Source organism: Centruroides sculpturatus, unplaced genomic scaffold, assembly GCF_000671375.1.
Source record: "Centruroides sculpturatus isolate CEXI.00-Female unplaced genomic scaffold, Cexi_2.0 scaffold865, whole genome shotgun sequence".
NCBI lineage: Eukaryota > Metazoa > Arthropoda > Arachnida > Scorpiones > Buthidae > Centruroides > Centruroides sculpturatus.
In genome coordinates this window covers 292,086-316,800 of record NW_019385157.1, presented here as the reverse complement: position 1 = coordinate 316,800, position 24,715 = coordinate 292,086, and the positions used below count along the sequence as shown (strand labels likewise).

The window sequence follows — 24,715 nt, the reverse complement described above, 5'->3', positions numbered from 1 at the left end:
AGGTCATATTTTTCTATTATAAAAGCATTTTTGCGATAAAATACATTGGAGTAAATAATTTTGTAATTATTTAACATTTTTTGTCCTTTCCTATTTGTTTTTGGCTACATTAAAGCATTTTTTTGAAAATATACAGTAAGGTTCCATATTACCACCCGATTTTCTCTAAGCCTACTTTCGGACTTTTTGTACAAAAGCCTTCAAAAACCATACTTATAATTACACTAGAGAAAAATCCAATTAGGAACATTTAGTTTACTAGTTACCAGTACTTTTTGCACAATAAATGTGGGTGTAGTTATGATACCTTGTTTACAATTCACTAAAATGTAATTGGGGTTCCATAATACCATAAATACCATAATTCCATAAATGTGGGTGTAGTTATGATACCTTGTTTACAATTCACTAAAATGTAATTGGGGTTCCATAATACCACCTTCTCCTCTAATGAAAATTTATAAATGGCTACATTATTATGGTACGTCGAGTTCCAATATTAAAAATCGATATATTCTGATGACAAAATGTGATTTATTAATTCTAAAGGAATCATATCAATATAACATTTTTGTATAGTAAACGAATTAAGTTATGGCTCATAACTTAAGTAACTTAAGTTATGAGCCATAACTCATAACTTATTTGAGTTATGAGTTATGTTAATTCGAGTTAAAATATTATATAATGCGTAATTAACTTACGCATTATATAATATTTTTACACAGAATACGTCCCTGTATTTTTAAACTAGAAAATTAGGCATGATTAAAAACCAGGAAAACGTACTCCCAGTAATTTTTTCTACACTCTCAGATAATATTCATGCCAAATTTATTGCATATACGTTAAATAATATATAACCCTTTTTTCACAAATATACATAAGGGTGAATGGGTTTTAGGACGATTTGAGGTTCTGATCCACACACTATATTTTGAAGATTTTAAAGTTATTCATGCCAAATTTAGTTAATTTACGTTGAACAGTATATAACCATTTGCCTAAATGAAACATAAAACGACGACATCCATGACTGAAAAAGGCTCTGGTCTATAAATAACACCGCTTCCAAGAGTCTGTCCTTGACTTTCGTTCATTCCTCATGATGAATGCAAGGATAATGGGAAATTCAAGTCATTTAATTGTAAAAGGAAAAATTTTATTCGAGTTAATAACATCCAAAAAAGTATTTGATGGTTCCGTAATGTCCTTCCGTCAGGATCTCGATGCTAATTCTGTTGTCAAATATACCATGTATATTCTCGTTTCTTCAATCAAACCTTTTTTATTATCGAGGTTTCTGATTGGTGTGACCAGTTTCGATCTTTAGTGTTGTTATGTTGTGGAAGTTCACTCACCTCAATCGTGGGCAGAATTTATACTGGACATCTGAAGAATACGTTACCAGTATTCTCGAAAAGTTGACTTTTTCCACACACAATAATCTCAGGAAACTGAAGAGAACGGCTAGAATACATTTTAAATTTTTTATTATGACAACAGTTATTAAAATAAATAAACACAGTTAAATGCACCAAAATTGTAAATGTTGCTTGGAATGTTGAGCAACTCGTTGCTGGTTTTCTAGAAATGTGGAGTGAAAGACATTTCGAAATTTAATATATTCATATCACGAAAACCTTAAAAATTTAGTTGAATGAACGTGGAGAATAAAAAAATAACAAATTTTCTAGTGATTCAAATTTTATTCTGTTTGCTTTTTTAACGACGAAAATATTAGAATTTAGTAATAATAATAAATAATATAATATAAAAAATAATAAAACAAAATGATGTGTTGGAGTCAGTCATTCGTGTAAGATTTGTTTCTTCAAACATTAAATACAAAATTTTCGTCACACCAATATGACAATAGATTTTGAAATAGTAGGCGTAGAATAATTCCCAACGAACAATTTAGAATATTTAGAAGTATAGAATTATTATATTTTGGCTCGCTTCCAACCGGATAGTAGTTTAATCTTAATTCTTTACTTCTCCAGGCAAATTTGCATATTACATACGTATACATTCCTAAATTAATTGAAGAAAAACTCGGGCAATGGTTTAAAATATATTTTATTTGTGTATAAATAACATAATTTCGAACATTCCGCAAAAAATCTGCCGAGACAAATAATAAATTATTGTATTGTCCAGAAAGACTTTAATTAAGTAAGATTAGTAAACAATGAAAGGAAAGCAAATGATAATTAATTATCTACACTTTCGTATTAAGGAAAAATTTCTGCCGGCCTTAATTTAAAATTTTTCCTTTTATGACACCAGAATCATTACTTTTAATTAATTTTTTTCTATCGAAATATGTGTAATTGTTAATGCGGTACATACGTATTTAATTTTAAACTTTTAAAATTTTCCAAAATTTAATATTAATATAACTCTAAATTAGAAATCCAGGTTTTCGAAAAAATAAAAAAGTAAAATACAATAAGAAACCTGAATACAATTAACTTTTATAAAAAATAAATTGTTTATGGAGTGATTTTCAATATTTTTCTATATGTTTAAATCGAAGAATGTCATCAAGAGTAATTATAAATACAAATTTATATTAGGATGGGAATTAGAACAATATTAACAGCTGCAATTAAAAACTTCATGTATTTCAACCCTTTAAACAAAATAGTAATTACCCAATTCTTGGAAACTTTTCAACAAAAAGAATAAAGGTTTTAAACAATACACTTTATTCATATTTTGGCATCTCTTTCGCTGCACTTGCAGTTGGTGACCTGAGATATCAAAGACTTCGATCCGCTCATTACGAATCGAATAACATACATAATGCTGTTATGCTTTCACGAAAAAATTACAAGGATGAGAATACAGTTATCCTTTAATTATATAATATTCTCATACAACAAACTCATTAGTTCTCTTTACTTCTGTTTTCGAGAAGTTTTGGAAAATAATTTTTCATTAAATTTTTAATTTTATCTGCTGGAGATCGTATGGATAAACAAAAAAGTTACAATCAGCTTTAATTCCAAAAAAAGATCTTATTATTAAGTAAATTCGTTCTCGTTTTAAACTGGTTTCTGTCTTATCAAAAATTTCCGAATTGTAAAGATCTCCCTTTTAATGTAGGCATTTTTTACGTTTTACGCAGGTTTTATTGTATTAACACATTCGTACATTAAATTCAATTATTTAGATTGAATACGCAATATATTTTATAGAATTTTCTGTCGTTTGTCAATATCGCCAACTTGTTTCCGTGCCAGTAAAAACTGGTATATTAAGATGAAAATTATATTTAAAAAGACGAATTTTTAAGCTTTAAAACATACTTATATATTCTTTGCATATCTACACTCAAATCTCGTAAAAATGCACCCCCCTTAAAGGTACAAAGCTCTAGAAGCAAACCATGTATTTTAAAATATTTAATTTAAAATCCTATTACTGTAAATTATTAATTACTATAAAATTGAAAAAAACTTTAATTTTCACGATACAGATGAGTTTTATTTTAAAAATATAATAAATTATAAATACAGTAAAAATAACGAGTAGAATCTTAAAGTCTGATTTCATTAGAGATATGACACACGTTCCCTCTCTATCTCCCCATCTATGAAACTTAACACATCAAACTTTAATAGCAGCAATGTTTCTAATACACACACCTCCCTGCAAAATTTCAGAAATTTTCGATAAAATAACAGTAGTTATTAAGCTTCAAAGTTAGTGAACAAATTCACAAATTCTTGCCCACTCATATACAAACGTCTGTACTTACAGAAAAAACCCAGAATATTTATGTATTTCTCTACAATGATTTGTTGTAGTTTTCTAAAATATATTGATATTTTGACTTACGCCTTGATCATCTAATTAATGTACAAGTTTTACTTATTTATCCAAATTTTTCACATTTAATATCAAGTTTATTCATATAAAATTTCTATATAATTTTTCGTAATTATTGATTTTTTGTAAATTAATTTTCTGCCGGCATTGTACATTCTTTTCCCTTATTTATAGTTATATAAATGCTGATGTCGATAGAATAAGCAAAAGCATTCAGTAATTGGCATCGTTTCAAAGTATTGCTGTTGCTACGCGGATACTGATTTAAGGAATTTATCCTTTATTATTTCCTTTGTTCTACCCCATTCAATGTGTTATTACTGTTAAACAATAATCGAAGTGAAGTTTATTCGTAAAGGCAAAGAAAGTTAAGGTACAGTACAGTACATATTAAATATATAAATTTCTTAAATTACGTAACAGATAATTTTAGTTAATATTCTTGATTAGTAAATATTTATCTTTACTTTATGTTAAGTGTAATTAAATTAATTTAATACATTATCTTGGACTATTATACTAACGTGTTTTAAGTGTTTAGTGTTTAGCTCTAACTTTTCTTCTCTTTTTCATTAACCGGTGCCCTAAAAACGTTTTATTTATGTCCAGAGACGTCTATGTGAATCGAAATGGTAACGCGATGTGCCTCGATGAACCTTGTTCCTCCATTTGGCTCTGCGCCAAAGTCTTTCTATGTTTTGGGTGTGACATCCTATATCTGGATCTACAAAGTAATATTTGTGATTCACTTGTAAATGTTTATAACCTGCAGCTTATAACTCTTGTTTTTTGTATCCTTTCCAGCAGCCAGAACATATAATAATTCCTTCTTTAATGTTGTTTCCATTGCATTTATCAATGTTTTCGCAGAACGATCATTTACAGCGCTTAAAATGCATTCTTTTGTCTCTCGGTATATTCCCCAAATACCCATTGCTGCGAAAGCACACATCCGACATTGTATTTCCTATGTAAAAAAAAGGTTTTGTCTACCTGAACAATTTTGTTTTCACCACCGAATTTCACAATTGGCCGAGAAATTAGAGTTTGAACATACCTCACGCATATAAAACTGTTCCAGTGTACAGTGGTTGTATGATTAATTCCAAACTGCAATTGGCAAAAATTTTCAGAAGTTAATTTCAAACACCAAAAATACAGTAAATAAAACGAATTGCAGTCAGAAAAGAAACACGAACTTTTGTCTTCTCAAACTCTTTTTCCATAGCAAGTCCGGATATTACATTTTCATTTAGGTGCTTCACAGGAACAAAAATACAACCGCGTTATATGATTTCTTGAACACAATCGCTCACAATGTAAAGTTCCCTTTTCTTCGAAAAATCGAACTGTGCTTTCTTTATCTTTTGGCAATTGCCAAATTGTAAAATCGATTATAACTCAAAATAGAAAAAGGTTTTGGAATAAAAATTCGAAGAAGCGTTCGAAAAATTAAAAACTACGAAGCGTGTGCGAATTCAGTTGCCCTACCGGGACTCAACCAACAGCTAAATTGTGTGGTCAAGCAAATCTTGCCAGGTCATTGAAAACCATTTCATCTTTATAATTTACGCACATTTATGTAAAATTGGATTTAACTATCTGAACGGCCTTTAACCATCTGAAGAATTCCGTGAGGGGGCGAAGCGAAGATGAGTTTTGCCTGGTTAAAGTTCGCTAGGATGTCCAGGTCTGCTGTGTATGTAGGGAGAAACGTAGTAGTTCTCACACGTCGTATATCGGCGAGATGCTCTTGTAACCTGATTCCCATGGAACGCTTAGTTGACCCAATGTATACCAGGTCTCTATCGTATCTGTTGTTTTTTATGGAGACACTATATATGTCAGGGAGACCTGGCAATTAAAGAATTTGCACATACCTCACGCATATAACTACTACTATATACGCAGCGTTTCCTGGTAATTTGTGTTTCGTTGTACCTTAACGTTTGTATATAATCCTGGATATATGTTAATGATTTTAATTATACGTACACGAAAATATGCTAATCGATTTCGATACGAAACGTGCATTAATACTCTTTGTTCAAATTCATAATACACTATTATAACTTTTATTCATATTTAAAAACGAGGTAAGGTTTGATTTTTATAATATTTTAAGTACAATTTAATAAAAATTAAAACTAATCTAAATACACTATATAAAATTACTTGTCCTGACTGACTGGACTGACTGACTGACTGACTGACTGATTCATCATCGCCCAGAGCAAACCCTGAACCTAGAGGTGAAATTTTGTACACAGTTAGGGTACGTCATGAAAACGCACACTAAGAAGGGATTTTTCGTAATTCCCCTGCGCGGAGAGGGGGAGAGAATTAAGGCTTAACCGGAAGAACGGTTTCTACTGTGCTATTATAGATGCAGTTTTTATTTTCAACAACGTTTAGTCTTCATCGAGTACTTAGGTATATTAAATTGATAACATTTTAGACATTGTTATAGATATTTTTATATATTTCGATTTTTTAACCAAATGTTCGAACCGTTTTAAATTCGAATTTGTTATTGCATATTGGTTCGATTATAGAACGATTGTAAACGTTCCAGAAAATTGATCAAATTGAAAACAGTTCGTTTGATTCTCGGCAATTCTCATCATTCTCAGCGGTAGGTGTTATATAAAAATACAATGGTTGTTGAAATACTGAATAAAAAAGGGGGTTTGCTTGCAAAATCAGCGCGGCGAAGTCGCGGGTAACATCCAGTAATACAATATGAACACAAATCGGATTAAATCAATTGACTGGTGTCCCGTTAAGCAAAGAATAGGCTACCTTAATTTTTTATTATAATGCATATGCGAGGGAGCTGTAGAAAAGTAAAATAATTGAAATCTCCCATTCACTTTATTATTAGTTAACTATTTTAGTTGTGTTTTTTTTTCTTATTATTTTGCTGGAAATTAAACATATTTCTAGACTATCTAAAAATTATGTAATTTGTCTCGGAAGAGAGGAGACCTAACTCTTGAACTGGTTAAAACGGGTCAGATCGGTTATCGTTACTTTTTGTTCGAGCGATGCCGGTTGAGATCGTCTGCTAATTATACAAATGTTATGAATAAGTTATATGAAAATGTTTCAAATAATGAAATTATTTCATTTATTAACTCTTTCCCTCTTCCCGTGGAGGATTTTCCAAAAATCCTTTCTTCGTTACATTCTCATGACTTACCCTGTCTACTAAATTTCAACATTCAACTCTTAACCGTTTGGGCTTTGCGCTTAACCTTTAAACAGTGGAATAGTCTGGTATGGTGCTACCGCTTAGTAGTGGAGAATAAACGTGCGAAATTTTTACAGTATTTTTTCACGCGTTATTTCTCATTACTGTTTCAAAAAAAGATTTTGTAAACAGTTACGTCTAGTAAAGAAAAGTCTTTTTTATTGTTACATAATTCATTTTTAATGTAAATTTGTTTTCGCGGTAGTTTTAGGCTAGTTTTTGGCGATACCCCTCAAAAGAATTTGACGACTATAGTCGTCGCTCACACATCTCGATTATATTATAAGATAACTATCAAATTTATGAGAGATTTCTTTTTCACTATTCTATTTATCGGATACCTGAAAAAATGATTAAAATTATTTTAATAAAAAGTAAAATACACCACAAATGGATACGAGTCCAATTTTGCTTGCCATGTCCAATCACTAGGACAACTATTTTTATTGCAGAGACAACCTTTGTTTTGTGGCTATGCCTCTGTACAAATATGCAAAACAGTTTAAAATGTTCGCTATGTCGATGTTTGGTATTTAATGCCCCAAAGGTTTCTGCAAATAAAGCGAAGCGAGTGTGCGAGGTTCATACATTTCTTTTTAATGCTTTTGATATGCTCAGTCCACAATTTTAGTAGTTGCTTTAGAAGCTAAGAAGCTAGCTGTGGATCGGAGTCTACAGCCTTCGTGAAGGTGTGCGCATCCTTGTGAGACCGACCCACTTTCACACAGACCCCATCGCCCTTGATTTCTCTTATTGCCTTTATGTTTACCCCAAGCTTGTGAGGCTGTACTCTTTCTCTAATTGTTGTTATTATTTCTTTTCTATTAAGGCCCTTTCCCTTTTCGTTTTGTTTGGGGTCCAAAACCAGAGCCACTCCACCTCCCAGGCCTTCCCTGTTCACCTTGCTGTTTATGGTCTTGTTAATGCTTTTGATCGTTATGCTTGGGCTGTAGTTAATTCTGCTATGCCTACGAAGGTTGTATTCAGGTAAATCGTAGTTGCTGCTTTCTCTGTTGTCTTAGTGGGTAGTTCCCGTAAAACTCCATATAACTAGTGCACACATCCATGTAATTTTGCCACTGAATTCCGTAACTCACTTCTCTCCTCATTATTAAGCCTAGAGCGAAGGGTAGCTGGGCATAATTCCATCATTCTATCGAAGATGTCCGAAGACTTTCAGAATCGTTTCCTCCAGAGGCACAATTCCCACCTACAGTGAAGAGTCATGTAGTTTGTCCATCTTGATTCTTCAACATCGTTGAAAAGAAAAGTGGTTCCCCCTTGATTGGGTCTTTCTGGCACCAACAGAACACGCTCAATACCGGACCTAACTGTTGTAAACTTGTTCAACCCTAAAGCTAGCCAATGAGAGTGTTTGAACAAGTGATCTAACAAGACAGTTTGGTCCTATTGCCTAGGAATATCCGTACCAGGGATTTGTCTTCAAATTGCGAGGCTTGCCGATTGGGGAAAAAGTGTCGCGACAGTCGAGCGGTCAGCTCTGTCGTGTGGGAGTGGAAAAACTTACTGAGACAGGTCTTCCATCGCAAACTATTTATTAAATATAAAAATTTCGCTTACAACTACTGTTTTCTTCGGCGTAAGGCCTATTCACAGAGTAAATCAGTTCGTAAATAAAGTTCAATCTACGATCTTCTCTTCTTTTGGCGAAGATGATGAGGAAAACGTAGGCTTCGGGGCGCACAGCACGACTTGAAGGGGTGATTCTCACAGTAGATTACCGTTGGCGAAAGTTGCTGGGACAGGATGGCGAAAACTTCTTTCGGGACGACGAACCGCAGGAAAAATCCAGAAGCGGAGCACACAGAACTTAGAACCAAGAACGTCACTTCCCATTTTTGCGCGATTTTTATAAGTTTTTCTGAGTCCCAGATCGAACATTCCGATAGGGCGATGTCGATCTGCCCCCGTTATCTAATTGGTCTCCCCTCCTCGTTACGAATTGTAACGTGATCGGAACCCAGATCGCGGGGTGAGTCCCCCCCGACTGACAATTTGATTCCTATCGAAGATGTTCGATCTAAGTACTCAAATTCATCTATTGTTTCTTTCTGAGAAATTCGTTTTTTCTCAGAAACTTCTACAGATATGACTATATATGGACATAATATATTCATCTTGCGTTAGACGGTTTCCTTTTAAAATATATATTATTATAATTAAAAAAACACCTTTTTTTATACGAAATTAAAACATTATCTTGCGCGAATTTCGACCTACTTCCGGAGCCTCACAAAATCTCCCAGCACAGATGGAAGCAGGAAGCAGGATGTTGACTGGCAAAACAAAAGAAAACCAACTACCTTGCCTAAAGCCAAGTCCATAACCGCAGGATCCTTGAGACGAAGCTTGCTTTTGAACCCAATGCCTCGCTAGAAACTCAAACTTAACAAATTCATTAAGAAATGCAATGAAAAAGAGTACTTAATATGGGAACAGGTTGACCCCTGGCAAAGCTAGCATATTAAAACAATAAAATAAAAAATAAAAAAACCCAGAGTGAAAACTAACCTAAACCAAAGAAAATCCAATGAACCCTTTAGAGCCGTTAGAAAGAAAGAACCGTTGTTAATGATACAACACTGACAGATGCTCCCCTTATTAGCAAACTATATTCTAAAATATACGTAAATGTTCTTTATAAATTACTTAAAACGTTATAATTATACATGTAGTAAGATAAAGTTTAAATCAGTACGTTTCTCACTATGTATGGAATAATACAGGAAATCTCTTCTAATAGTATGCGATTTATTGAGGTAGCCACATGAAACTTTTTGCAAAAAGAACTATTTAACTAAACTGTTTACAAACTAAAACATGTTATGACCACTTACGTTCATATTATTCTCGACAAAACAACGGAATTGTTTGTTTAAAACAGGATTTGAAGTTGGCAGCCCCCGTGCCGAATAAGGGCCGTTAAAGTTTCATATTTTTAAAGTCAATGTTTCTATCATAATGCGGTGATTAAAACATCTTGCAATGGTTGCTTTTTAAGTACTAAGTGTATTCAAATTAATAATTATGTAATAACTTCACACTTGGCAGCTTTTCTATCTTGTTTCCAGCATAATGGAAACAATTTCTTTTTAGCAAATTGACATTACTATATTCGTATTTTGAGAGATCACGGAATAAGAGGAAGGAAAGAAGTTCTCCTGTTAAAGAGAATAAAATTATTACGGTGATGATTTATCCTTTCTCTCTGCTTTACACTTTCCTTCTATGAAAACGTCTATTCGTTTGTTCTCAAGTGTTAAACTGTAGCCTACGATATAAAATTATAATTGTATGTGTAATATTAGCAGAAAAATGGTTCCTCCAAGTTTAGACACGCATCTACGAACTTGCAGATATATAGAGCGGAATGTTTGCATGTACACGAAACTTACTTGTACTGTACATGTTAAATAAAGCACAAGTAATTAATAGTTTTCTAAAGACAAAATAAAAAAGTGCACAACGCGTTAATTTTATAAGATTATCATTATACAAAAGCATGTTAATCTCAAATGAAGAGGTTAATTCGAATATAAGATATTATATCTATCGCATTGTATGAAAATATAATTTGTATTCACTTGAAGAAGTTTATAAATATCAAATATAAATAAAATTGTCTATATTCGTCGTTCTAATTGAATTCATTAATTAATTTTCATAATATATGAAAATCAAATAAGACAAAACATATTTCTGTAGTTCAATAAACACTAACTTTAATTTTTATTTATGTTTCAGAATTAAACATGAAGATTTTGTCAACAAGAATTGTTTACGGAATGATCATTATGTTACAGTTCTTCAAAAACAGCAATAATTCCCCAACATTTGGTAAATTCAATGGAAATACAATACAAGTATTAAACACTACACTTTACACATTTTTCGGCATCCCTTACTCTACACCTCCAATTGATGGGTTAAGATTTCAAGAACCTCAACCAGTTCACTATAAAACGAATATCATATATAATGCAACACAAAAGTCACCTTCGTGCATGCAAGATCCACCTTTCCCGGTATTAGAATGGATCGATCGCAATCCTAAAGATCTCAGCGAAGATTGCCTCTATCTTAATATTTGGGTACCAAGCTCAAAGCCAAATGAAAAACCATTTGCTACCATGGTTTGGATACATGGAGGAGCATTTAACCTGGGATCTGCCAATATGAATCTGTTTGACGGCGCTGTAATTGCGGCAGTGGGAAACCTCATTGTCGTCACATTCAATTATCGTCTAGCTGCATTAAGTTTCGCAAGATTTAATGACGAAGACGAACGAGGAAATATGGGCATGTTAGATCAAGTAATGGCTCTCAAATGGGTGCATCGAAATATCGAAACTTTCGGAGGTGAAAAAAATTTGATAACTATTTTCGGCCAGAGTACGGGAGCGATCTCTATCGCACATCACATGATATCGCCGCTTACTAAAGGCTTATTCAACAGAGTAATTTTGCAAAGTGGTAGCAATTATCTTGAATATTTTGCAGTGAATACTTCATTTAATATCGAAAATACAGTTAGGCTTTCACAGGAAGTCGGCTGCAACGTATCTGATATGTTAACATGTATGAGAGAAAAGAATGCATATGAAATTGTTGAAGCTGAAAAGCGATTGATTAAACGACAACGAACAATACTATATTATCATCCACAAGTCGGTCCTCCATTTCTATCTGACGATCCATTTTACGATATTGACACCGGCAAATTTCATGATGTCGAAATATTAATGGGCAGTGTAATGGATGAAGGCACTCCCTTCGTTATTGCACTGAATCCATATTTAGCAATAGAAGACAAGCCAATTTTATCAAAAGCAGAAGCGAAAGATATTATGAGTAGGTTTTACAAATTAACTGGAGAATATCTTGATCGTATTGTAAAGAAATATTTAGGAAATGTGGCAGAAATTGACTATTCAGAAATTTTAAAACAAACAATCAAAGCTTTAGGCGACGCAGCATTTTCATGCCCCATATCACATTTAGTGGAAAGACTATCTCAGTATGATCACACAGTCTACGTTTATAAGTTCAATCATACTCGAATCAAATCTCTGTTTAAAAAATGGATGGGAGTTCTACACAACGAAGATTTGCATTTCGTGTTTGGAAGACCATTATTAAAACAGAAAGATTACACCGAAGAAGAAGTATTGTTTAGCAGGAGAATTATACAACTTTGGACGTCGTTCGCTAAAACTGGGTGAGCTTTAGTTTTATAATGTGTGTTTCTAAGTTAGAAAAATACATAAAGTATTTCATTTGAAGCATTTAAATGTATGAAATATTGTATGTAGTATTTAATATACACAGTTTATTTATAATGATTTACAACTTTATTTAATATTACGTGTTCTTTATTAATCAGGATTGACTATGAGAAACTGTTATAGATCTGTTTTCGTTACTAATTATCAAAATTTGAAACTGATTTCTATGATTACACTTTATGTAAAGTATGCGTATTTTATTCGATAGACAGCATTTTATAGCAAATTACATAAGAAATAATAATTATATAGAAATATTAATTATGCTATTCCGAAATTCTATTTTACATCAAGTATTTTTAAAACACTATATTACGCAATTTTATTATATGAATAAACTGTAATAATCCTTCAATAAGAAAACTCACTATTGTATAAAGATTTAAAAAATTAATATATTTTATTCACTAGGAAACCCACTTTCGATGAAATGCAGTTTGAATGGAAACAGTTCGATAAGCACCAACGCAACTTCCTTTCTCTGACTCTTGGTAAAATTCGTCCTATGAAAGCAGATTTGGAAGAAAATTGCAAATTTTGGAAAGAGCTACTCAGAGAATATACAAATAAAATGTACATGCANGTTACTAATTATCAAAATTTGAAACTGATTTCTATGATTACACTTTATGTAAAGTATGCGTATTATATTCGATAGACAGCATTTTATAGCAAATTACATAAAAAGTAATAATTATATAGAAATATTAATTAGGCTATTCCGAAATCCTATTTTACATCAAGTATTTTTAAAAGGCTATATTACGCAATTTTATTATATGAATAAACTGTAATAATCCTTCAATAAGAAAACTTACTATTGTATAATGGTTTAAAAAATTAATATATTTTATTCACTAGGAAACCCACTTTCGATGAAATGCAGTTTGAATGGAAACAGTTCGATAAGCACCAACAGAACTTCCTTTCTCTGACTCTTGGTAATATTCGTCCTATGGAAGCAGATTTGGAAGAAAATTGCGAGTTTTGGAAGGAGATACTCAGAGAATATACAAATAAAATGTACATGTACTAATTATAAATTTGGATTTATATATGGTTATATCTTGAAACATTTAAGGTTTGAAGTTCCATTCACTATTCCTACAGAAAGAACAAATTTTTTATATAAATGTAAACACTTTACCTTCGAAAATTTCAATAAAAATGATAATATAATTTGTTTGAGTGTATAATTTTTTTTCTTTACAATGAAATTATGATTCGTGTTACGCTCTTCTAATGTTAAATAAAATACCAATGGACAAGTATTAATGCAGAGCAATTTATGTTATTAATTGTCAAGGATTGAACACAAACTACAGTAACGATATGAAACATAATTCAACTGATACATTATATATAACGCACTAAAATATGTTCTAAGAGTAAGTGTTTGATAAAATTTATGTAAATTGTAATAAAATTATTGGCGTAATAATTTTAAAACTGCCTGTGAATTTTAGATATTAAAATGACACATTCCATTTTAAATTTCTCCTGTTTTGTCCTTTTTTCGCGTCTGCATAAATGTAGCGTTGGGCATCATATATTATCAGGCTGAAGATACCGTTGCCACAATATTATTATTAACTAGCAAATAAGCTCGGCGTTGTTCGGGCAAAAATTAACAATAGCGAAAATTAAGGTTTTTACATTATAGCTAATCTTACCCGTTTTCACAGAATGCAAGGATTAGATATAGTGTTTTCAGATTAATTAGAGAACTTTTAGATGGGGTAAAAATATGTTTGATTTCATGCAAAACGCAAAAAGAAAAAAAACGCATCTGCGTCTGTTAACCTTGCACGCCTCTTTCTCTTAACACTTCCGTTGTTAACACTTCCCCCCGCGTCGGAAGTGTTAAAAACCATTCCCCCGCGTGGAGAATTACGAAAAATCTCTCGTTAGTGTACGCACCGTATTAAAACGTGTCAAAAACGCAAAAAACCGCATCTAAAATAGTACATTAGAAGAACAGTTCTTCAGGGTAAGCCTTAATTCCCTCCCTCTCCCACGTGAGGAGAATTTCCAAAACTCCCTTCTTAGTGTACGTTCTCGTGACGTACTCTAACTGTGTACCTAATTCCAACTTTGAACTGCCACCCTTTTGGGCTCCGCGGTTATTATCAACCCATTGCGATTATATATACGGATAAAGTATTTTAGAAAACACATATATACATAGCGTATGACAGAAATATGTGTCCCAAATTCACAGGCCTGTACAATATAGTAGATAAAAAATGCAGGGGCTTTTGCATCTAAAGTATATATATTTAAGTCGTGAGAAGAATATAAAACTCTTAGAAAAAACTGGTCTTAATGCATGAGGAAAACTTTAATGAAATATTTTTTGTAATTAGAACACAAATCAATTATTGTATTTATTCAGACACTTCGCAAATTTGATTATTAAATTTTATTCAGTTGATACGTGTTCATTGTATTTTTACACGTTTCTGGCATTTCTTGCCCCTCTTCAGCCAACTGAAATAAAAGTTCAGAAGTTACAACAGTTTTATAAACAAACAAATAAGGTCATGTTTCCAAAACATACCTTTTTGATTACAGATTACTGAAAGTTAAAATCATAAAATTTCTCTGCACATTTAACTTGTTATCCATCAAATTACAAATGTTTGTAAGGTTTGTACCTTTAAAACACCTTTACACGCACGACTTCTTATTATCTAAAAAACGTTTTTTAAAAATTTTATATATTTGACTTCATATTATCTAAAGATTTTACATTAATTATCTTGTATACAACTATTTTGATAACAATACTACAAATTACGTACCTAGTTATTCATTTTGAAATGTTATAAAATTTAAACAATTTTAAAATTTTTTCTTATACATTTATTATCACGTTTAAATCTATTTAAAAACAATACCAAAATTTACATACTCATCTTTCATCTAAATCAGTGTTTCTCAACGGGGGCGATATCGCCCCCATGTGGGCGTTTTTCCATGTTGAGGGGGCGATTTGTAACCATTTATATTTTGGGTGACGAAAAACAATATTCTGGGCGATATAGTAAAACATTATATTAAGAATAATTAGATATTTTATTCGTTATATCGTACAATAATTAAACAAATAACATTATACTAGTCACTAGTCTATTCAACGTAGTACGAATTTGGCGTTAGCCTTGGCCCTCGGCATCGGAATTTTGAAGTGAAGGGGCGATACTACGTAACGGTTTTATTGAAGGGGGCGATACTACGTTGAAGGGGGCGACGATTCGTTACAGGTTGAGAAACACTGATCTAAATCCTTTCCCCCTTCAAGTTGAGCTTGCTCACAGTCACATGACGAGTTGGCCACCTTGTGGCGACATTTTTTTAAAAATAATATTTAACATATTTTTTTACATAGGGATATTTTTAAAAAAGGTTTCTAATTTTATAAGATATTGATGGATAACAAGTTAAATGGGCAAAGAAATTTTATGATTTTAACTTTCAGTAATCTGTAATCAAAAAGGCATGTTTTGGAAAACATGACCTTATTTGTTTATTTATAAAACTGTTGTAACTTGTGAACTTTTATTTTAGTTGGCTGAAGAGGGACAAGGAACGCCCGAAACGTGTAAAAATACAATGAACACGTATCAACTGAATAAAATTTAATAATGCGATTTGCGAAGTGTCTGAATAAATACAATAATTGATTTATGTTCGAATTACTAAAAATTATTGGCACAGTTTAAAAAATACCAGAAATATTTTTATTTTTATTTATATAAATTTAAACTGTGAGTAATTTTTACATTGTATAACACTATCCGTTTTTTTAACAAAATGGGTCTTACTTAAACGATGTACTGTACGTCCCTTGACCTGTAGGTATCCTGCAGATGCTTCTACAACGCTCAAAAATTGCATTTTTAGTTTCTTGTTTCCTTTTATATGAAGCTAAGCCCAATGTGTTATGACAGACTGTCAAAGGTGATTGTCTCGAGTTTTTTCTGTTACCAATCAAATGTACTGTACCTAGATATGTAAAGATAATGGGTTTAACGCAATTAGACAATAATTATTCATGTTATAAAAATTCATAAAAACATAATATTTTTTATTTTATGTAACATGTTATGTTTATTTTTCACTATATATAGTACAGGAAGGTCTATCGACTTTCACTCGAATTAACATTTCAAAGCGTATAACAGAATAGACTTCTTAGGTAAGTCTTCCATTCAAAATTTAATGTTAAAATTTATTTATTTATTTTGAATATACGACAATTTCTTGTTTTATACAGTAATTTTGATTTACAGTAAAGTATAAATTTTTCATTAAGAATAGTCATATTTAACCAGCATTTCTCTGTAATGAATGTAATTAACTAAGCACAATACATTTAAATGCGATTTATTAATTATATTTCGTAAAATGGAATACAAGGTAAATTGTGTAATCTTCTTTAATAATAAATATTCATTGTTGCAAGATGTCGATATTATATGCAAATTATTACTAACAAATTAGCATAACATTAGTAACGCACAGTGACTATAATACAGAAAATAGTTGTTATAAAATAAGAGTTTGAAATTGTAAGGAACATTCAAATATATTGACTATAATTAAGTTAAGAGGAATTCGTGATAAAAGTGACCGACTTTTTCATTGACTGATTATTATTTATTGACTGATTTTTTCATTGACTGATTATTATATATAATTATTTCTTACAATATTAATAGTTTATTATAGTACGAGCAATCAACTGTAACAGGAAGATCTTGGCGAAGTTCAATAAACTTAATTGTCCAATGTGATAGATGTATTAATAGAACAGTAATAAACTGATGATAATTTGTAAAAAATAAAAATCTCTTTTTAATATTTATCAGATTAGTTAAACGTTCGATTAGTAAAAAAAAACAAATTTATTTTTAAACTTTTTACATACATATATAAAATTAATGTTTACATTTGGGGAAAATTTGATCTCACTATTGGAGAAATTTTATTTTTTGGAATAAATAGATGATGGTTTGGCAAAAATCTGATTCATTCCCCTTGTCCGAGAGCAATTCATTTATTTACATACTCATTAATGATATCCTCCTACAGATACACCTCCTTCACCTTTATTTCCTCCTAAACCCACTCCTTTTTCTAGCACCACGCCGAAAACTACACGACCGTTTAAATTCACTTTTGGTTTGGGCAAAAATGGTAAGAATAAACTTTTGATCACACTAAATGGTTCTACGTGATGGCCGCCATAGGAATGATAATCTGATCCTCCGTAGCCACCCTGATTAGATCCAAATGTTATAGTCACTCCCTTGGGTGCTTCATATCCTTGACCGTATCCGCCGTCTTCGACACTCCCCCATCGATTAGAATCGTATCCTTAAGCTTCACGATTTCGTTTATGAATTGTAGCGGGAGGCGGATGCTGTGGAGGCAGTTGTTCAGGTTGATGGAAGTAAGGCACTGCTTGTTGCGATGCTTGCTTTGGTATATATCCATGGCTCTGCTCAAAATTGGGCGGGGGATGATGTGGCCTCAAATGTGGTGGCGGCGGAGCATATTGTTGTTGTTGTGGTGGCGGTGGTGGAGAGTGATGTTGTTGAGGTCTTGCTGATGGAAAGTGAGGTTGTGGCTGATGTTTTTGCGGCAAATGATGCTGATTATAATAGGACTTGTGTGGATTGACAGGTTGTTGTTGTATTTGCACTTGTTGTTGTTGTTGTTGTTGTTGTGGAGCATAATTACCACCATTATTTGCAGGATAATAAGTACGAACACCCTGATCATCAAAATTATCACTAGAACGCTTTGGACCATTTTTTGGTTGCGGTGTTCTACGACCAACATCAGGTTTTTTAGATGTTGGTATTACTTCTTCCTCTTCAACTGTTGTTGTTTCTTCGTCGTCGTCGTCTTCCACTTCTAAAGAATTTAGAAGTGAAAGAATTTAGAAGTGGAAATTTTATTTGTATCCTCTTTTTGTTCATTAGTTAGAGAACCAGGTATAGGTACCACAAATATCTTATTACCGGATTCTCTAGATGCTGAAATTATTCTGGACAAAAATTCATTCATATCTGTAACCGCTAAGGGAGGTTTAGTCGTCGTAGATTTGGTTGGTGCTGTCGTGGTGGATTTCTGTTCCGGTATTACCATATGCATTACATAGGATGGACTTTCCACTTCAGTTTTTGCAGTAGATGAACTTTCTACATGTAGATTATCTAATAACTGATTTACCCTTCCTCCAACTGGAAGTCTGCCGTCATACATATTATCACTTCTCTCTTGTAGAACGGGATCTTCTAAAGATTCGTCCTGTAGCCTCTGATTAGAGTTGACGACACTGTCCCTTGCATGCCCCATAACTATATCCGCACTCACAGCCCATGCCACAACACCTATGACAGCCGCTAATGCGGGTAGGACTAGCCCTACAGATATAAGACATTTCATCTTCCTTCTCGACTTGTAATCAGCCTTTAAAGGCGCACCTGGCAAACTGACTGTTCTGTCGATCCCTTCCCCGACTTTGCTAGGTGGTCCAAACCGGGATTACCCGGCTGTGACATCATATCCGTTATCTTTTTCTACCCTATGCTGACAGGGAAATTTCTAGCAAATGGGGCTTTGATAGGTGCCGAACGTCTTTGTTTTTTTTTCTCCTCTTTCTAGATGTGACGTCACGTTCTTACAGACATTCGAGAAAGCGCAACGGACTTTATCGATGGAGCTCTCTTTCTACGCGTCACCGAACTTATTATTTATAGGCGTTCGGGTGAATGCCTAATTTATCGAAAACCCGAAAGCCTACTTATCTTATAATAAAATCGAGATGGATTGATAATAATAATCATAATCAGTGCAGAGCTCAAACGGTTAAAAACTGATAGTTAAAATTTGGTAGACAGTTAGGATAAGTCATGAGAATGCGCACTAAGAATGGATTTTTGGAAATTCCATTCCGGAGAGTAAGAATGATTCTGAAGAACTCGACTTCTACTGTAGAATTTTTCCGATAAATCGAACATATTTTTAGATCCATCTGAAAATTATATAATTAGACTTGGAAGAGGGAAGCCTAATTTTTGCACCCGCTAAAAACCCGGTAAGATCGTCTATATAACTATAAAGTTTATTTTCCGTAACGATTTATCAGACCGAATAACCAATCTAACACATTTATTCAAATTCCTTATTTTTCTATTGTACAAAAATTGAAAAATTTTTTAAATGCGTTAGATTGAGAAGTACGTGTAAAAAAACTCTTAGGTAAGATAACCTTTGTAGTTGTATAAATTAAATACTATAATATAATATAATAGACAGATTAGAAGTACGAAATAATCTAATAATCTTAATCATTGGTGTTGTAATTTTTTGCCCGAGCATCACCAGACATATCTGTTAGTTAAACTATGACTAGGTAGTACGATACTTCAATCAATGTAAACTTGCTTATAATTAAGAGTTAAAATTAAAGAAAAAATTTAAAAAACAGGCTAATTTATAAAATAAAAATGAATGAAATTACTAAAAACATTCAAATGATTTCATATTTCATTATCTTTTGTACGAAAAAACCTAGATCACTTTCTATAGTTTTGCCGCAAAGAAAAGAGAATTGCAATTAATTAAAAAATTGTAATTAAAGTTTTAAATAATGCAGACAAAATTAATGCAAAATGAAATAAATAAAAATAAATAAAAATTATAAATATAATCATAAAAACTAAAACTAAATTAATACAAAATAAATGAAACTCAAAACTTAATTAAAACTAATAATTAAATTAGAAAATAAGAAAATAATAATTAAAATTCAGGCCTTAAAATTCTACAAATAAATATTAAATCTAAATGTGTATAAATGTATTCCGTATATAACCAAAGATTATTATTCAAAATTCAAACTTGAATCGTTTAAACGGGAGCAAAAGAATAGCTGTCTCTTCAATTCGAAATTTGAATTTTTGTTCCTCCTATCCCTATGCTAAGCGTGCCTATCCCTTTGTTAATTTATTACCTTAAATTTATACCTAAACTTTTTCGATTTTATTAAAGGAAAACACACGGTTCATTATACGTTTCACATTTTTCTCCCATATAACCCGCAATTCATACACATTAATGCACTAGAATAAAACTACAGTCATCACATCCGGAAGTACCCAAAAGATTATTAAGAAAAAGTCAGCATTATTATGGTAAAGATTATACCATTATACCATTTGACTTTTATATTATTATTATAATTATATTATGGCTATTAAAAATTATACCATTTGAATTAATAGCCATAATATAATTATTAACTGCCACTGTTTTGTGGTAGATTCGCTATGACATTCACTGCTGTCCCAGCTATAAAAAATCTTTAAGAACTGTGGTTGTTTTTAATACCTTAAAACTCAACTCGAGCACATCTTACAAAACTGAAATAAATTACGTCAATACCATGTTTTCATTGCTTATAATATGTAGTTGAAATATCAATTTAATTTATCATATGATAATATATTCTTGCCATATTAATTTTCAATTGTGTAATTTAATATAAAAGAATACTGTAAGATATTACAGGAATACATTTGAATTTGTCGTTTCATAATTTTATTCTTAATGCTTTATTTTACTTTGTAGTATTCAAGCAATCAAGCAAACTTACTAAATATTTAAGTACATTACATAATATTTTACATAAAATACATAGTAATATTTATAAAACTAATTGTAATATTTTATTGTTTTATTATTTCTAGAGACAAAAATGAAATATCTATTTACGATTCTAACCATTACAACTTTCTTACCAGACTACAATTGCGATATAATCGTACAAACTTCTAGCGGAAAAATACGGGGAAAGAAGATAAATGTCTTGAACAACGATCTATATGCTTTTTTCGGAATTCCTTACGCCCTTCCTCCAATTGGTGAGCTCAGATTTCGGAAACCTCAACCGATCTCAGCATGGAACGGAATTTTAAATGCGACTACGATGTCACCTATTTGTACGCAAGATCCTATCTTTCCTATATTTGAATGGGTACCAGACAAACGCAGATATATGAGAGAAGACTGTCTTTACTTAAATGTCTTGGTTCCTGTTTACAAAACAGAAGACAAGCCATTTTCTACAATGGTTTGGATCCACAGAGGTGCATTCAATACGGGAACTGCCAATATGGATGCTCATTACGGAAGATTTCTTTCTTCCATCGGAAATGTAATTGTCATTAGCTTAAATTATCGATTGGGTATATTTGGATTTCTCAATTTGGGCAACGCTCAAACAACAGGAAACTTGGGAATGTTGGATCAAGTTACCGCTTTGAGATGGATTCATGAAAATGTAGAAAACTTCGGTGGTGACAGAAATGAAATTACTCTTTTCGGGTCCAGCGCTGGATCTATATCTGTAACGCATCATATGATATCACCCTTAACAAAGGGCTTATTTAAAAGAGTTATACTTCAAAGTGGAAGCAACTACAGCCCAATAACATCTGTTGATCCAATTGATAATATTAGATTAAGCGAGACGATAGTGAAACGTACAGGGTGTGGATCTGATAATGGGACAAGCACTCAAAGAAGCGAAAACGATGTAATGAACTGCTTACTTAAATTAAAAGCTGGAAAAATAGCAGCTGCAGAAAGATCTTTAATGTGTGATAAGAGAACTATAATAACTTTTGTACCGGAAAGAGATGGCTTTTTTCTACCCAGTGATCCCATTGGTAATATAGAAAAGGGTTTAATACACGATGTTGACGTCATGATTGGAAGGGTACCTGATGAAGGTTCGACATTTCTAGCATACTATAAACCAGAAGTTCTCAATCAAGAACATCCAGTGATGACTAAATCAGAAGCTAAACACAGTTTGAGTAAATTTTTTAAGCTTAATGATTCCAGTGTTCAATATGTCGTTGACGAATATTTAGGAAATTTGTCAGATGATGATTATTGGGAAATATTTCAACGTGCGAAAAAAGCAATCGGAGATGGTATATTAACCTGCCCAATAATAGGTTTAATAGAAAAACTCTCTGAGCATCATCGCGTTGTATATAATTATATTTTCAATCACGCTCGAATTAATGCTGGTTACAAGAAATGGGAGGGAATTTCACATTTTGCAGAAGTGTATTTTGTCTTCGGTATGCCATTCATGTATCCGGAAAGTTACACTTCGCAAGAGGAAGAATTTAGTTATCAAATCATCAAGCTTTGGACTTCTTTTGCCAAAACTGGGTAAGGAATGTTTAAATTCTCATATTGAGTTTTTTTAATAATTATTAATTTGGCTTTATAATAGGTTTGGTTAAAATGTTTAAAGTGTTCTAATCTCAAAAATCGCATCCTATATATCTTTAACCAATTTACTGATTCTCCATCAGTAGTTTTTAATCTTTTAAAAATCTCTTCAAAAAGTTTAAAAGAAATCGTGTTCATTTTATTCAATATAAACTTTATATTAAATAAAATGAACAACACGATTTCTTTTTATTTTATTTTTCGCAGTGTAAAATATTTCTGATGGTTGATTTTTATAGTAAAGAAGTAATGAATTGATAAAGTAAATCTGTATCTTACCAATATTTTGCTGAATAACATATTACGTGCCCATTAAAAATCTGAAATAAACTTATACCACTTTAAATTTTTTTTTTTGCAATTTAATACAAAAGTTAATTTTGTCTATATTCATTTTCGGTTTATCATGCCTTAAGTCAGTGCAATTGAAATAAGAAAATGTGAATGCAACTGTTCATTTGATGCTGTAAAATTAATTGAAATTAAGTGAAGCATTTGATTTTCTTTAAGAAAGAAGCAAAATAAGTATAATAATATATAAAAATAAATATCTAACAAATATATTTAAAATTTACTTCATTTTTGTTTATAATAAATTATCTTTGATTAATTTATTTGATCATCGAATAGTAAACCGAGAATAATCAATTAAAATACTGTGGAGTCCCGCAAACTCGACTTAATTGTTGTGTTAAACAGATAAAAATTAGATTATATTTTTTTTTTCTTTTTGCGGAACGACAAGACGACTTTTACGGAATGTCAAGTTTCCGGGACTTTACTGTAATGTGTTGCTTATTAGCAGTAATAAATAATTTAAATGGTGTTTTAGACGACTTACAAGAAATATAACTTTTTCGGCTACTCTTTTTTTTATTCTTTTTACAATACCACACTCAAGTAACAAAGTAATAATAAAATCTTCATTAAAACGACAATAATAGAACCTTGATACATCTGATGTTGAGAAATGTTTATTAAATAAACACTAACGTTTTCAATGTAATAGAATAGGCCGTCTTTAGGTGTAATGTAATTCAAACGCAGTTTTAAAAAATTAAGAAAACCGTGTTGCAGTGCTTTTTACTAATGTCATTAGTAAGGGCACTGCAATATACTTTTCTCAAGTACGGCACAAGCAAGGACTCTGTAGTTAAAAGGAATGAAGCGACTAACCTCACGGCCATGCGTTCCTCATCATTAGCATTTCACGAGGAAAAAATTTAAATCTAATCTATAAAAGTAAATTAAAGGATGGTTGTATTAATGCGAATAATGTGGATGGACTCGCTTCTGATTGGAAATTCTACATAATAGAAAAATAAAAATATAAAACACTGCCTGCACCTCCCCTTATATTTGGATGCATTTTTATGTATTTTATTTTTGTGAGGTTCCAAAAATGGGTTGAAATTAAACATTTTTTATAATAATTTGGTAAAACAAAACTAGAAAAATCGTCCATTGTTAAAAACCGATCAAAGATCGGATTAGTTGTGCTAGTCATACAGAATCGCGATGAGGAAAAAAAAACGCTATTAATGTAAACAGAACGCAATAATTATAAATTATTAATAATTGTAAACAAACGTCCTCCGGTAGAGATGGCCCTTTGACAAGGCGCTCGTATAGAAATAATTAGAACATAGAAATTTTGGAAAGGGGAAAGGTTAATGATAAAAAGGAACATTTCGTCAGGTCGTTAAATTTCAAAAACGCCACAGACTAGACAACAATGGGGGGAAAATATGAGTGCAAGTTCCAAAGTTCCATCAACACTTTCCATCCAGAGTTAACGGCTGGTGTTAAGTAGATTCTTCGAAGCGGATCTTTCTCGTGACTCGAACAGGAGCCGTCTTTCGCTTAGGGACAGTCCAGGGACCAATCGGGAAGCGGGAAAAAGAGACGTGGAGCCGATCAGAATAAGCAAATCGAAGAACGGAGATTGATGTAATCCCCGATCCTAAAGAACACGAGACACGAGGCACTC

At 31.9% G+C, this 24,715-nt stretch overlaps 3 protein-coding genes across 3 annotated transcripts; 2 read left to right on the top strand and 1 right to left on the bottom strand.

Annotated features, from left to right (window-relative positions):
• The first annotated feature begins 6,457 nt into the window (after window positions 1-6,457).
• Window positions 6,458-13,435, top strand: LOC111635567 (cholinesterase-like). The gene is made up of 4 exons (XM_023380566.1): window positions 6,458-6,475; window positions 10,859-12,332; window positions 12,811-13,035; window positions 13,261-13,435. The coding sequence occupies exons 2-4, from the start codon at window positions 10,867-10,869 to the stop codon at window positions 13,433-13,435; spliced, it is 1,866 nt and encodes a 621-aa protein (XP_023236334.1). The 5' UTR covers window positions 6,458-6,475; window positions 10,859-10,866.
• Window positions 13,436-17,476: 4,041 nt separating this feature from the next.
• On the bottom strand, window positions 17,477-20,862 carry LOC111635566 (activating signal cointegrator 1 complex subunit 2 homolog). The gene is made up of 4 exons (XM_023380565.1): window positions 20,852-20,862; window positions 18,432-18,937; window positions 17,794-18,324; window positions 17,477-17,748 (listed from the first exon to the last, which is right to left on the bottom strand). The coding sequence occupies exons 1-4, from the start codon at window positions 20,860-20,862 to the stop codon at window positions 17,477-17,479; spliced, it is 1,320 nt and encodes a 439-aa protein (XP_023236333.1).
• Window positions 20,863-21,172: 310 nt separating this feature from the next.
• Window positions 21,173-22,666, top strand: LOC111635565 (cholinesterase-like). The gene has a single exon (XM_023380564.1). It carries the CDS (start codon window positions 21,173-21,175, stop codon window positions 22,664-22,666), a length of 1,494 nt encoding a protein of 497 aa, XP_023236332.1.
• Window positions 22,667-24,715: the final 2,049 nt, after the last annotated feature.

Coding starts and splice junctions, on each gene's coding strand:
- LOC111635565 (XM_023380564.1), top strand. CDS start 21,173: ATGAAATATCTATTTACGATTCTAACCATTACAACTTTCTTACCAGAC.
- LOC111635566 (XM_023380565.1), bottom strand. Junction 18,325..18,431: donor TTCAGCATCTAGAGAATCCG/GTAATAAGATAT, acceptor TAAATTCTTTAG/AAGTGGAAGACGACGACGAC. Junction 17,749..17,793: donor TACAATTCATAAACGAAATC/GTGAAGCTTAAG, acceptor GGAGTGTCGAAG/ACGGCGGATACGGTCAAGGA.